This window comes from Buceros rhinoceros, unplaced genomic scaffold, assembly GCF_000710305.1.
Source record: "Buceros rhinoceros silvestris isolate BGI_N320 unplaced genomic scaffold, ASM71030v1 scaffold16380, whole genome shotgun sequence".
In the NCBI taxonomy this organism is placed as follows: Eukaryota; Metazoa; Chordata; class Aves; order Bucerotiformes; family Bucerotidae; genus Buceros; species Buceros rhinoceros.
The window spans coordinates 35,379-51,427 of record NW_010391534.1 but is presented as its reverse complement, the minus strand read 5'-3'; the positions used below and the strand labels follow the sequence as shown (position 1 = coordinate 51,427).

Genomic DNA, 16,049 nt, shown 5'->3' with positions numbered 1-16,049 from the left:
TGAAATTAAAACTGCAAAGAGGAATAAGACAACTTCATTTGTCAAAAGATAATCAAGGACTTCTGTGACTAGACTTGCAAGCTCCCCTTGTTCATGTTTACTTTCCAATCATAGAAATTATGTGTTGTAATATTTACTTCTACACTGTAATTTCATTCAAGTTTTTCTCATGAAGCCTCATTTATCTTCCTGAAATGAGTTACTTACTAATATACAGCAAACCAAAGCCAAAGGTAGAATGAACCCAGCTTTTTTTCCCTAAATATTGTCAGTTACTAGAACAATCGACCCAAAAACTCTCCAGGCATAGAAAAATCCATCAACTTTACAATCCATATCTGGACAAAGACTAGACAAATTACTGAAGCTTTCTGAAGTCCGCCTAATATCCAAACTTGAGCTAAATCCTGAGTGCTTAAGCTACTTTATTGGGCATTGAGAACTTGTGTAAAGGGGCGGGAGATCAAGGGTACAAGCTCTGGTTATCATTGGGGGTACCCAAACTTGACTACAATACTCAAAAATCCATCCTCAGTGCCTCCCCACAGTGACTAGGAAAGACGCTGTTACAGGGGGTTAACAAGTTACCATCAACTTCTTTTTCAATCAGGTCCATTCTGCTGGTGACTTCGTTCTGTACATTCTCTATGTGGGTGAGGAGATTCAGCTGCCATTGAAGATGTGCGTCCACTTGTTCTTCTGAGCCTTTTCTTTCATTACAAACAAACATAGTGTTTCCTTCAGCAGAATTCTTCTTCACAGGAGCAACAGAAAGAGAAATAATTGTCATTTAAGAGGGGTTTTTCATTTTGTTTTCTTTTAATTTCTGGTGTTAAGTTCAACACTTGAGTCACGTGATGAACTATGTTGGTCTAGAATTGTACTTCTGTCTGCTTGACCAAAAACATACTCAAAGTGCCACATACCATGACACATCAATAGACCAAACCAAAACAAAATGCAAACTCCGTACAAATGAGCACGTAGAGCACTGGGGGAGTGAGGCAAAGTTTACAAGCTCAAGCACTTTGCTTAATGCAGTAAGACAGACTGCATTTCTGTCCCCTTTCTATGTGAAATGTGACTTGAATCATCAAGTGCTGAACCCTACGATTTGTTTCAGCTTTAGCTAGAGGATGACGGAAAAACTCCCTAGAACGCTGTAATATGCAAGACGTCAACAGTCACTGCTTTGCCATTCTACTTGTTAAGACAAGACTTCTCCTCCTACCACTGCTGTGAGTTCCCTGGAACTCACAAGCCCAAGTCTGGGGCAGAACTGAAGAGCTTTGGGGCTAGTTACGAGGGCAGTACCACGCAGAGTTATGCAAACACAGTATGTGAGGAAGGGGGACTTCTTTGAAACAATCAGTGTCTCCACAGGAAGTCCGTGATAACACACAAGTTCCTCATCTTTCTGTATTTGACATTTCAGCTAATGGAATTGACCACAGGAATTAGGGAGTTAAATGTTCAGCATCTCCATTAATCTGCAGGATCCACAGTTTCCATTTTATACCCACTACGACTCCATAGCTGATGAGGTTCTTTCACTATTGATGATTCTATTTCAGGGGCTAGAACGCTGGACATGTGCGCTCACAGTGTCTCATGGCAAATGCCAGAGCAAGGAATGAATTTTATCATATTAATACCGACAAAGCGTTCAGCTAATTTTTTTTCCCCCCACATCACACAATAACAGACAACACCTTTTTTTTCTTGAAGTATTTCTTCCTCCTGTCAAAAATGAAGGAGTGAGAAGAGAGGGGAAGAATAAAATAGGGACTGAAGGATTTTAAGTTACTATTCAGGCAAAAAAACCCCTTTCTTTTTAAGACTTAAAATCAATTAAAAGAACAAACCAAACTTGGACTGACCTGCTGGCAGCTTTACAAGCGACTCCTGGAGGACAAGTATCATTAATACTCAATATTCATTAAAGGATTTAAAATCTATCTTTCCTAAGTCATAAAAACCTCTAAACTCTCAAATCTTTCAGATAAAAAAAATCTTTCTTCTCTCAAGACATCAGGTTTGCCTCCACAGTGTTTTCACTATTCAAATTATTATTAATCTGGTAAAGGATATTTCCAATGTGAATAAGAAATGCCCTATTTCTTACGGTTTTCAGACCCTCTTCTAAAACCATGAGAGAACACTGGTTTTCCCTTGCTGTATGAGAACCCAAGTCCATAATTCTGAAGCCAAGATCAATCTTTTAGATCAATCTTTTAGATGCCTGCTGCAGCAAGTTAGGGAAAATCTTAAAGCTAAATAACTTAAACATCTAAATAACAATGAAAGATTTTTTTTTTCCTTTTTCAGTGACCTTTGTATTTATTCAAAAGGCTAGTAAATGCTTCCTGAAAAAAGCCCCACAGCATCAGACAGCTCCTCCTGTAGGCTGAGAGACCAGTGTAAGCAGTCAGGGAGCGGGGCAGGGGTAGTAGGAGAAGCAGAGTACAGGACCCAGCTTGTGAAGAAACAAACAGGAGGTTCAAGGTAGGGAAGGCTCGTGCTTTCAGAAGCAAGAACAAGGAAACTAAATACGATTTTAAAAGATGACGCATAGTCCAAAAAGGACTTTGTTAATAGCCAATCTGAACCCTGTTTGTAAGAGAAAGGAATCACAGAATGGTGATGGTTGGAAGGCACCTTCTAGTCCAAGCCCCCTGCTAGAGCAGGTTCACCTGCAGCAGGTCACGTCAAGGCGGGTTTTGAAAGTCTCCAGAGAAGGAGACACCACAACTTTTCTGGGCAGACTGTTCCAGTGCTCCATCACCCTTGAAGGTATGTAACAGAACCGTAGATTAGGGTAAGACAAAACTGTATGGAATATTCAAGGCTCTGCAGAATGCTAGACAGGAGAAGCCCCAAGTAAAACCTTGACAAGGAGAGGTGAAGGCGGCAAGTTGCAGAGAAGTTAGTTCTTCTAACGGCACTTCAACATCAGTGTCATCATGGTTTTAACGTAGTGTGAAGAGGTCTGTGGAGAAACCCAGGAGAGCTTTTCCAGGTGTATTGTCTATTTGGAAAGCCTTATTTCAGATATCAAGGCTGACTACTGACAACAAGGTGAACTCAGGCGTCCCAAAGGAAAGAGTCCTGATGCTGCCCCAAACAGATCTCTTCCTGGTTTAAAACAGGGCCCTTCATTTTTTAGATACATGCTTTATGTATGAATGTCTCCTCACTACATATACTGAATATAATAATGCAATTCAGCATACAAACATTTATTTCTAACTGGAAAGAGCCCCAATTTCCCATTCAGACTATATATCTTACATGCCACATTTAGAACTAAAAGGAAAAAGATGTATCTTATTTTTTTTTTCCACACCAGAAACTGTACGTCAAAAGGGGCATAAGCCGTCCTGCACTACCAACACAGTTGGTATTGTAGAAACCAGAAAGGTTTGTTTTTTGCTCAAAGAGAACTCTTCACTAAAACCAGACTAACTAGTTTCAGACCTTTTCCATGAAGTAATGGATTCAAACCATTAATGCAAAAAGGAGAAAGAGATGTTTAAAAGCCAAATATACTCCTGACTAAAACCCCGTGAAATGTTTAATTAGAAGAAATAAGCAATATAAGACTCAAATGAAGTTGCACAAGGTGAAATTAGTCAGTAAATCATAGGTTGTGGACAGAATTCTAACTAGCGTTGCTATTAAAAAAAATTAACAAACAAAGAAACTGAATCACATGCAGAAAACAGAATTGGGAGAAGAAAAAGAAACTTGTCCCGTTGACCCATGTACATTCTGTTTCAAGACCCTGCATTTTAAGCTTAGGGTTTTTAGCCCCCTAAAATGCTGGACTGAGCACAAACAGTTTTAGCACAGGCAATATTCTAACCATACTTTGCATTTCATCCCCCAGGGTATACTCCACCTGGAACTGTTTCAGTGATCCAACGTTGCTTCTACCTGCTGACTTATTTGAAAAGAATATGTTGACTTATAACAACGAACATTTTTGAATATTTGTACGCACTTGAGTTTTATCAGACTGAACATGTTTTTCCAACTAAGAAACTTCCCAGATGAATGGTACTTACCTGCTCATTCATGCCATCATCCTTAAATGAATATTGTAAACAGTTTTTATTCTCTGTGTGAAATTCCTGATCGTCATCAAAACTACTTGAATCTTCATCATCTGAGCTCATCGCGTCCGCAACCACTTTGCAGTCTTGACCAAAACTCTGTGGTTTTTGGTAGCTGTGCTCACTGGTGATGTATGTTTCTTCCATCTTCTGGGGTATACTGGGTGGCTCTTTATGGTTTTGACTGTGATACGTCCTTCCAGTTGGATTAACAGCATCTGGCAAAGTCACTAATTTTTTCTCTACCCCAACAGATATTTGTTCTGGTTCCTTCCGCATCCCTGAATAAGCCCAGAGATGAAGGTCTGGGTGATGCTTATTTCTGCAATGAAGGGGAGGGAAAACTGCAAATTATAGAAGAATGCCACCGAACTGTTAAGCACCCACTTCCGCTTCAACACAGCTGTCGATAAGCATCATTAAACGTGTTAAGTATTCCTAGGTCACTTAGGAGTTTAGGACAAATTTAGAATCTCCCTTTCAAACAAAATGACTAAAAAAAATTTTTTTTTTTTTTTTTAAATCATCAATAACCCCACGATAGGGGCTGAACACCTAACTCCGACTGAAGCTGAGGGCACTCAACCATCCTACACTTGGAATTATTCAAACTATCATACAAGAAAGAACTTAACGCGAGAGGATGATGCATATGGAATAACGGTAGCCTCTGCTACTTGAATATATAATGACAGGCGATAAACCCTGTACTGATACTTACTTCAATATCCCAATCTTCAACTGCAGTCCGTGCAGTATTTCAGTTACGCCATAGACATCTGCCAACAGGTGATGTGTTGACACAATCTTTTTGGCATTAAGGTGAGAGTAGTTTTCTTTCAAAAATGATAATCCACACATGTGTCCATTGTTCAGCCAGTCTTTATCATAAAGATATTTGGCACTCCACCTCTGACCTGGGGTAAGCAATAAACAAATTGAGGGCCACCTGAAGGCACAGCAGAAGTGTAGTTAAAACTAGAGTGCTATAACTATATGCTGTACTCTAAGTCTCTCCTAGCGTCCAAGAACGAATGATTCAAGATCTTGCTGTTAATATATTCAAGCCTAGTTTTCATGAATTAAGAGGAAACTCTTAACACTTACGAAAACAAAACACTGAAATCTCAAGACCTTTCTAAATAGCATTTGAAAAGAAAATCTAATCACCTTTGGACTCCAAGTACAGGATATTAAGAACTCTGCAATTATCAAACTAACTGCAAAAAAGAAATTTAAATTGGCACTTCAACCACTGCAGGTTACTTTTTTTAAGAAAAGGAAGCCTAAGTTACCAAGAGAAATGTTAGAGAGTGGATTTTATACAGACATATCCAAAACACCTGGTTTGTTTCTAAAACACAGATATTTTGCTTTAATACTGAAGTTAGTATCTATTTATTAGAAGCTAGAAAAGGTTTCACGAGAAGCAGACATTTCCATGTTGTCTGACAGCAGAGCTCTTACATGCTCCTTCGAGGAGCCTTTAGACCAGGTCTGCTAGACCAGACTGTGATGTAAGTGGGCCTTAGGATTCCCATGCTATGGCAACATCTGGGATGTGAACTCAACAGGCAAGAATGAGTATTTAGCTAATGCTTCTACAGTAACTTAATAACTATTAAGAAAACCAACAAAAAACCCCAAAAAACAGAACTAGAGAAGTATAGCACTAATTATTCCAGTGTTATTGTTTACAACGAGGAACCCAGACAAACAGACTGACTAAGACGGCAATATCTGACACTCAATTTCATATCAGACTATCATCATATACAGAACAAAGAACGGGTTGATGGAAGCCCTTCATACCTTTCAGGAGAATACCCTGTCTATCTCCTTTCTGCCCATTATCCCAATACACTTTAAAATACTGACATTGTGAATGACCTTTTTCTCCTGACATAGAAAGAAAAGAAGTAATGGTTAGGAAGGGAGAGAAGATAAAAATTAGGGACACAGTCTCTGCGTAGCAGGGGATAACGAAGTACCTAGGACAGTGCAGGGAAAGAACACAAGACACATTAGTTGGTTTTAATCACAACAAGCTCGACTTCTCAAAGCGTACACCACACAGAGCTACCAGACGAGACTCCACACCATCAGTTCAGATTCAGAACGGGGCAAACAGAGAAAGTCACACCTTTCCAGCTCTATTTTCTTACATCACGTTCTCATAAATAATCAATAAAACTGGCTATTTTATACCTCTGCAAACGGTTATCAGATTTCACTTCTTAAATACAGAATGCATGTAAATCTGGGGGTGTAGTTTCCCTGCCCTTTAGAAACAGCTGGACTGCTGGCTATTTCACCAGAAGACACGTATATGTGTTCGCATCAAATCACAGGAAAAACACTAAAAACTTTCTTCCAAATTTTATAGTTTTGCTCCAAATAACTCCTAAGAAAAATGGATTTATGGACAGATTCATTTTTAAATCAGCTTAATCAACAATCTTCCTAATCAAATGAATTCAGTTTAAAATAAATAGATTTTTCCTGATTTTTACCATTTCAAACTTAGCCTAACAATCTTAAGTTCAAGACGTGCTGTTTGCGCACTACTGTTTACCATAAAAAGTGCTGGATTTTTTCATATTATACATATTCAATTCCATTATTTACACAATTCTGGAAAAATGCGAGCATTATAAAACTGCAATTAATATGAAATTGCATCCACAGCATATTTGAGTGTACCGTGGTAATGGATCCTGCTTCTCTTAATAAGTATTTTAAAAAACCAGATGCGATTCCCAGTGTAGGCAAAACCGATGGCTGAATGAGAACAATTTGTTTAGAAAGACTTTTCCGACTGCAGCGACATGACAAAGTGCTAAGGCTTGGGGAGAATTAAGTTTCAACAGCTCAAGCGATAGGAATTAAGATCGTGAGTAAGATTTAGCATAGCTCAACAAGAGATTACTAAGAAAAAAGTAAGTTTCTGCTCAAACTTGGACTCGGTTGCCCCAAAGAAGTACACCACATAGCACAAACCGCACAAAGCCGTAACAATCTAAGCAATGCTTAAAATGCCCGCGCAGGCAGCGGCAGAGGAAGGCGCTGTACCCGTACCTGGTGGATCTCGGCAGATGTAACAGATGTACTGCTCGGGAATGCTGTCCTCCAACAGTCCCATGCACACGCTGTGCTGCCAACACAAGCACTCTTCGCACTGACAGCAGAAGAAAAAAAAGGGGCAAAAACTAAACCTGAGATAAGTAGGTTAAAAAAGCAGAAGCTATTTCTTGTATGGTCAAAATGCAGAGAACAGCAGTTTAACTTAAATAGCTGGTTTGAGTAAGATAAGCGTAGTTGGGCAATTCGTGTTTGGGTAGGCAAAGACACCAAGCCAAAAAAACCCCACTCTAGTTCTGAAAGTTACCTCAACCACAAATTCCAGACTGGAAAAAAAGAAATTGAAGAAGTAATTTTTAATAATATTTTATTACAATATTCAGTATTTTAGCACCTAGATATTTAGTAGTGAAACATAAGCCAGGAGTATAATATTACAGTAAAGTAGAAAGATAATGTAATACATTACAGCATAACAGTGAAAAGTAGAAAACTCTTCAGTTTAATTATTTATATTTACAAAGCATCTCTCCAGTGCGCTAGAAAGATGTGTTTTTAATATCGCACCAATGGAAAATCTAAAAGAAAAAGAAAATGAAGAGAAAATGAAAGAGGAGAAACAAGAGAACAGGAGAACAAAACAGAAGTGGTAAGACATGAGGACCTACAAACAGCAAAGAGGCTGCTCTGAGCAAGATGAGGCACGGAGAGAAAAAAATCAGGCTGTCACTGGACCTGAGAAAGGGGCCCCTCTCAGCCAGGCGTCTGCCTGCGTTCCAAATAGCTGCTGGTTTACTACTGAAAGTCTCTCCTCTTTGCTTTGACGTGCTTTTGAGCATCAACCTATTCAAAACACTGCAGTCACCTTTCCTCTTGCCATACCACTACGGCTACAGCCTCCTCTCTCCACACTGGTCCACTTGTCCACACTTTTTCCGTAACTCCTCTTAGTTACTCCAACACAGCACTGCATTTCACCGTGTTCCCAGAGACAGTCTCTGTGTCCTGCATTTTCAGGTCTTTCTGTCACCTCCAAAAGACTTTAATTCCATTAATGCAGGACAGCCATATCTGCTTCCTTCCAATCTCAAAACGACACCACTCTAATAGCTGAATACAAACCTGGTTTTTGAGCGAGGAAAAAAATCCGCAAGAAGTTCATGGCTTTATTTTTTAAAGTTATTGACATCTGAGTTCCTCCTCTCTGTTGCTTGCACCTGACCTAATCACTGTATTATGAATTTCTTGAAAGAAAGACTTGATATTATGCATTACTATAGAATCACAGAACACTTTGGGATGGAAGGGACCTTCAGAGGTCATCTAGTCCCAACGCCCCTGCAGTGAGCAGGGACATCTTCGACTAGAGCAGGTTGCCCAGAGTCCTGTCCAACCTGACCTGGAGTGTTTCCAGGGATGGGGCTTCTACCACCTCTCTGGGCAACTTGGGACAGTGTTTCACCACCCTCATTGTAGGAAATTACCTCTTTATATCTAGTCTAAATCTCCCCTCTTTTAGCTTAAACCATCACCCCTTGTCCTGTCACAACAGGCCCTGCTCAAAAGATTGTCCCCACCTTTCCTACAAGCCCTCTAAGCACTGGAAGGCCACACTAAGGTCTCCTCAGAGCCTTCTCTTCTCCAGGCTGAACAACCCCAACTCTCTCAGCCTGTCCTCACAGCAGAGGTTCCAGCCCTCTGGTCATTTCTGTGGACCTTCTCTGGACTTGTTCCAACAGGTTCATGTCCCTCTTGCACTTGTACTAGGTGGGGAGTGCTCCCCTCTCTGGAGTACAACTAAATAAGCAGCAGGAGTTGCAATCCATCAGCACTTGAATGCTGTGCAGACACTGTGTTATCTCCTTTCTTTTTTTCTAAACCAAGTAAGGTTTAACCTCTTAGCAGTTTCTAACACCAGCTAGTGATACCTAGTTTGAGAAGTGCTGTTCTGAAGATGAAGCATGCACATCTCGCACATCACACACAGTTACTGTCAACTTTAATGTCTGCGTAGCAGAGACCTTGCACATCGCTGAGGTCCAGTTACATGAGCAGAGCAGTTTCTACCCTTGGTACTGCTCAGCACAAGAGCTGGACCAGAAGGGCTGGTATAATCAGAATGGTCTGCAGACAGAAGCGATGATTTGTGTGCAGGAAAGGATACTTCATTCCAGATTTATCAACTGGCTATAAAGACAAAGGTGACCTTTCCTTACCTACCTGTTCTGCATATTGAATTGTTACAGAACCCCCATCCTAGAGTAATAGTTCTGCATACATCAAACAGAGCCACCCCAGTGCAGAACACAAATACTTGGTTACCATTCACTTCTATTTACAGCTCTCTACGTAACTGTGGTCTCCAAGGGACACATTCACAAGCAAGATATTCACATGGAAAATATATCCTGCCCTCTAAATATTTTTACCTGAATCATAAAGCCATTTTCTTCATCCAGTTCACAAATGCATCTAACAATTTCATTGAGAGCATCATCTTCATCCTGAGACTCTTCAAAGTTAGTGGAATCAAAGTCCTGATTGTATTCGTCACCACTAAGTAACAAACTCTCTGTAGAGGAATCATCCAAGAACTCCACATCTGAAAGGTCTAGTAAAAATAAACACATGTGAAACTGTTTGTGAAGAGATGCCATACTCTATAGAAACACATGGGGGGTTTGGCGGTTCACAATCGTAACCTGCACAGAGCAAAAAAACCAACTGTTCTCAAACACACTGCTGGGGTAATTGATTTCTTGAATTCCACACAAATGCCCTTAACATGATCTCCTCAGAAGCAGTGTATCAACACTTCACCAAAGCAAGTACAACGCAGAACAGCCTGAGGAATGTAAGCATTTTGATTTAAATAGATGAAGTATCAGTCCCCATATTTGGTTTATATATAAACCAAATTACTTCCTTTAAAATTCTCTTTCTTAAAGAATCAAACCTACAAGCTGAAAGCTGTTGTTCAGCCACCTACTTTCTCCACTGAGGTCCACAGACAAGATAGCTCTTGGATACTGATAGGATGTATTCTTCTCCGAGAACATGCTGCGCAAAGTCAGAGAGCTCCCGGAGGACCGTGTTAAAGGAGAGGAGCACCTGTCCAAGAACTCAACAGAACTATCTTCATAATCAGAATAATCTGAAAAGCCAAAAGAAAATAAGTTGCTGTTAAAACAGTTTATGACAAATGCAAAAAAATAAAATATTTAAGTACTCTGCAACATTATGTTCAGAAGTAGAATATCAACTTCAAGGTATTAGGATGACGAAACTGTAAACGTGAAATGGCAAAAGCTCTTCGTAACATCTATTAAAGAAAAATTCAAGTGAGAAACAATAATGAAGTTTAAGACCTAGGACAAGCATTACCCATTTAGCTCCTCCCCTCCATCTCTTAAAGTAGAGAGGAATAATTCTTCCTAGCGCATCATACAGTTCTCTTCTCCCACATTTCAGCCTGTTCCACCTGCCAGCCTTACAGATACTGCTGGAGCATGATGACAGGCAACACACACACCCTGCCCAGGCCCCTCCCAGGGCTGTCCCAGCACCACCATCACCCCCATTATCAGGTGTGAAAACCATCAGGTGTGTTAGTTACCCAGTGCAACTCTCTGGCACCTTCCAGACTAAGGGAGAGTCACAGATCAGGGGTGGGACACATTATGGGATGCAGGAGAAAATAATTTTGGGATTGCACAAGACTTCTTATGGAACGTTTAGGGAAGGAACCAAAGGTGGAGAAAACGGATGGACCTAAGTGACTTGGAGAGGAACAAGCATGGGGAAAATAGAGGAAAAATGGGATAAAAAGGGCTAGTCATGTTTAAATAGGTTGTCGGTCAGTACACTCGTCTGGCCATGCCCTGAATCTGATCAGCACAGCCTGTCCTGCCTGTGCTGGCAGAAGTGGTGGAGTCTCCCTCCTTAGAGATATTGAAAAGATGTCTAGAGATAGTCCTTGGCCAGCAGGTCTAGGTGGCACTGCTTGGGCAGGCGATTTGGACCAGAAGACCTCCAGAGGTCCCTTTCAACCTCAACTATTCTGTGATTATCGAACTCCATTTCAAAGCCTAACCCAGGCTCTCTAGTCAGTGTGTAGGCACATACATACGAGTCCAAGCGCCAGCAAATGGAGTTAAACCACTGGTCACAGGTCTGCAGTGTCAGCAGCTGTAGAGACCGGGGTGACTGAAGTGTCAGCCACTTGCAAGGGCTCTTTGGTCACAAAGGCGCATGAGTTCATGCTGCAGCACCTGGAGCCAGTGCGAGTGTCTGACTGCTAGCAGGGACCAAGCGGGACCAGCCGGAGAGCAGAAGCAGTTGCCTGGGAGCAAGAGGTGCGTGGTCTGCAGGGGGGTCCGCTCTGGGTGAGAGTGCCTCTCCAAGAGTGAGAACCAGGGGGCTGTGAGGAACTGGGAGGTCCGAGCCAACTCTGAGCACGTGTGGAAGGGGACATACGAGAGAGATGGGGTCTCCGGGCCTTGTATCCAGGTACCAGCAACTGGGAAAACTGGGATCCAGAGGCAGCTACTGGGCAGAGTCTGAGCTCAGCTACTGGAGAGTTCCACACTGTACATGTACAGTGTACACATACATCTGTACATTCTCACTACTGGACCCTCATGCTGCTCAGCCAGAGAGGGGAGGAGGATGAGGCTGTTAGAGCACGCACACAAGCACAGACAGCACCGTCTGCTCATGCCTACTGCTGACACAGCAGCACTGACGTTTATACTGACACCAGCACGATGGATTTTCCTCTGGCACGCTATTTGCAACAACCACAAGGAAAACCACTCGCAAGCCTGTCCTAAAACACAGTGACTGGAGAGACTGTCCCAGATAAACCACAGAATCACAAATCATAGAATGGATTTGGGTTGGAAAGGAACTTAAGAACCATCTAGTTCTAGCCCCCTGCCATGGGCAGGGGCGCCTTCCCCTAGATCAGGTTGCTCAAAGCCCCATCCAACACAGCCTGGAACAGTGTTCAGTGTTTCACTACTCACACAGAAAAGCGTTTCTTCCTTACACCTAACCTAAACCTACCCTCGTTCATTTGAAACCATTACCCCTTGTCCTACCACTACGCTCCCTGATAAAGGGTCTCTCCCATCTTCCCTGTAAGCCCTCTTGAGGTACTGGAAGGCTGCTATAAGGTCTCCCTGAAGCCTTCTCTCCTCCAGGCTGAACTTTTCCAACTCTCAGCCTGTCCTCGTAGGCGAGGTGCTCCAGCTCCCTGATCATCTTCATGGCCCTCCTCTGCACTCCCTCCAACAGGTCCATGCTCTTCTTACACTGGGGCCCCCAGAGCTGAACACAGCACTCCAGATGAATGAAGTGGTGAAGTTTACTCACGCTGCTTTCTGCATCTGGATTTAAGGTTTCTGTTTGTTGGGACAAAGGGATGTATATATTTTGCTTCTAATATTTATGAGCATTCGATATGGCCCCTAGAAGTTGGAAGCTAATCAAGGTATGTCTGCCAAGATTCCAAGTTTCAAAATAGGTTTTGCAAAAACAACAAAGCAATAAAGGAAAAACCAGCCCACAACAAACCACCTTAAGAACTTAGTAAGATAAATTCAAAGAACAATACTGGGCACAAGAACGTGACTGACGCTGATTCGCAAGGGGTACTCCATTTGAATCCACTTGGATGGACAGTGTTGGCAGACAGAAGAGCTATAAAACATTTCTCCTCTTATCAAACCGTACTGAGAGTGCTGCTGGGGCTACAGCTGTACACAAGGTGAAGGTACCTTAGCTTTGAACACCTTCCAAAAAATGGTACCTGTGGAGAATACTAACTCACTCTGCCATGTTTTAATAATCACAGATGAAGTAGCGAGGACTGCTTAAGGCCTTCGGGTTTTTGTTCTTCTCTTTGGCTCTTGCATATCTAGTTTACCAGTATCTTCATGCAAATACTTAGATGCTTCCCATTGCAAGCAAAAAGTCTCTCAATTTTTAGGTAAAATAAGCAATTGAGGTTTATAGTTTAAAATTATACAACTCCAACATAAAGATGAAGCACACAAAACCTGGATTATTGCAGTTCACATTCAAGCACTGCATGATTTAGGAGCATTTTGATGTTATAGCACAAATTTTAATGAAACAAATGCATAATCAATCCAGAGACCCACAAGGCATCTTTAAATGCCTGTGGTCAGAAGCTCCTTTTAATGCACAGGGTTTTTCCACATGATCAGGGAAAAATTTATAGAAAATTCTTTGTTTGATGGAACCAAAGGATTTGGAAAAGCAGAAGAATTCCAAAGAAACAGTAAAACTGTTCCAGTCAGCAGGATAGTTATCTTTTTACTAAAAAAAGAAAATTGAAACATTGTCCAGGTTTTCCTCAGAAATGCCAAGAATAGTGACAGAGGGATGGCGTTAAACTGCACTCTTACAGGAGTACTTCTCAAACAAGGAGAAAAAAAAAGCACAAAGTGGTTTGAAAGGGGTTTTTGTTTAGTTAAAAAAAGACAAGCTTCCCCTCTAGGGAAGAGAAATAACAGAAAGAAGAGAAACGTGAGAGATATGATCAAAGAATTGGAACAGGGAAGTGAGATGAAGCCAAATGGAACCACCCTTTCCCAAGACGACAGACAGGTTGTTGCAACTGCTGCTCAGGAGGGGCTGCACTGTATACAGTGAACCACGGAAACTCAGCCACAGACTAGGCACTGGAGTCATTCTGATGGCCAGGCAGAACGGGCAGGATGTGTATACAGAGCTTCAGATGAAGAATTTAAGAGAGGAGAAGAGCAAACATGTCTTCTGACGGAAGAAAAACCATCTGTGTTTCTCATGTAGAGGATATAGAGGATGTAGAGGATATAGACACGGTCACGGACCCAAGTGTCCTTTCAACATTTAAAGCCAAAACTTATCATCTGAAATTTTTAAAATTCAGCATTCACATTGCTTAGAAACAAGTTTTAACATCTAAACCCAGAAATACAGTGAGCAGTTCTGCTTATTTAAAAAAAAATGTAAATTTAACTTACCATGCTGTTTAGATTTCTTCTTTTTTTTCTTCTTCTTTTTCTGTTTTGATTTATGATCTTTCTCCTTTTTCTCTTTTTTCTCCTTTTCTTTCTTTTTACCTGAAATAAATATTAAAATTTTGAAACAGCAGTACCACTCCAAATTACCTGCTTCATTTGATTTAACCTGAACATGACATTCAAAACCAAGTGTTCCAGTTGCCTAGTCAGATCAAAATGATTCAGTTAATTTATTTGCTATCTCGGGCACGTCTCATTAGTTGCTGGTTCAAAAGAATCTCTCTCAACAGGTAACATTTTACCATTTTAAGTATTTCCAAATGAGATACCATAGCAGAAGAAACAGCAAAGCACACAAAACAAGTGATGCTATTTAGATAGCTTATTGCATCTACTTACAGCTTATAATAAAAGGTTTGGGCCAGACTGAAAGCTTTCAAAAGTGCAAAATCCCAAACAAAAAAAGATAACACTGTCTTAAAAAAAAAAAAAACCACACATCAGGCCTATAAAAGTCATTTGAAGGAAATTTCAGTATCATGAAACTGCTGATGCTCTCAGGACCTCCTGCTCCACAGTGACATCCTCACAGAAAACTGAAATCTATGATGCATTTTTTTACACTGCGGATCACTTCTGAACACCATTGTTACACGCACGAGGACAAGTACTTTGTCTCAGAAAAATTCTATCTATACTATTAATTTTCCTCAGACAAATTACACCCACAACATTTTCATGAGCAGTGAGATAAATAATGAGGAAATCGACTTGTTACAGAAAATAAATCCTTGAAATCAGTATTTAATACGGATTGTTTCCTGCACACAAATTGGAGTCTTACTATCTTCCTGGGCAACACAGAAACAGAAATTCTACTTCCTGGAAAAACAAGGTAGAATCACGTATAAATTCTTGTCCATCTCAATTTTTATTTTTTAACCATAGGATAAAACCAAAGCCTTCTTGATTTATACTTTCTTTAAGCACGGTCAAATGTTTTGCTAGCAACCCTTAACTGTTTTCTCCTCCCCCTCCAAAGCAGTCAGTACAAAGAGATAAAGGCAGAAAAAAGGCCTTTCATAGGCACTTTTGGATCCTCCCCAAATCCTTGTTATGGACATTTTCATTTTCTCTTTAAAATTACTCTCCTACTATAAACTTGTCACATATCTAAAAACTGTTTTTAAGACCTAAATAAATAATAAAAGTACAGCTTGGCCCAGGAAAAATTTCATGCTTTTACATTTGCTCTTCAGAGACATCAAACATTAGAGAATTTTTCCTTTTATTCCTAAAAATATTACTGCTCTGTACATACCATATGTTGAAGAATTTTTCTCTTCCAGTTTTCCTTTTCTTTCCATTCTCGCTGCACCTGCAAATTGAAGAATATGAGGTAAGTGTAACACCTGGCTGATGACCCACTTTCTTCTAAAAGCCATTAGAGCATAAAAAGTCCTAATGGTACATAATAAGAAACATACAAACAATAAAGTTATTTTTAACATCACTTTACAATTATTTTTATTGTCTAAAGCACTGGAAACAAAAAGTATTGTAGTTTACCAACTTCTGAATGCTTGTCCTTCTCAATCACGTTCTTTAATATTTTCTCCTTCAGACTCTCAAAACAGTTCTCCTTGACGGGCACAGAGCACTGTACCTCTGTCCCGTCAGAGCTCACTGATGTGGAAGACCTCTTTTTTTTACTATTCCCTTTGGGTAACTTTAGACTATTGGTTAAAGGCATTTCCAGATGCAGGGCATGTACATGGGACGAGGGTGCTGAAAACAAGAAGACAGATTTACTCGGCAT

General features: G+C 40.6%; 1 protein-coding gene across 1 annotated transcript in view; it reads right to left on the bottom strand.

The window, feature by feature from the left end:
• PHF20L1 (PHD finger protein 20-like 1) overlaps positions 1-16,049 on the bottom strand; it is a 51,593-nt gene that overhangs the window by 768 nt on the left and 34,776 nt on the right. The window contains exons 11-18 of the mRNA XM_010142226.1: positions 15,538-15,608; positions 14,231-14,321; positions 10,186-10,350; positions 9,626-9,807; positions 7,194-7,293; positions 4,837-5,032; positions 4,068-4,437; positions 589-751 (exon numbers count right to left, since the gene is read on the bottom strand). Of these exons, the coding sequence (XP_010140528.1) occupies positions 589-751; positions 4,068-4,437; positions 4,837-5,032; positions 7,194-7,293; positions 9,626-9,807; positions 10,186-10,350; positions 14,231-14,321; positions 15,538-15,608 (1,338 nt within the window). The remainder of the gene's footprint in view (positions 1-588; positions 752-4,067; positions 4,438-4,836; positions 5,033-7,193; positions 7,294-9,625; positions 9,808-10,185; positions 10,351-14,230; positions 14,322-15,537; positions 15,609-16,049) is intronic.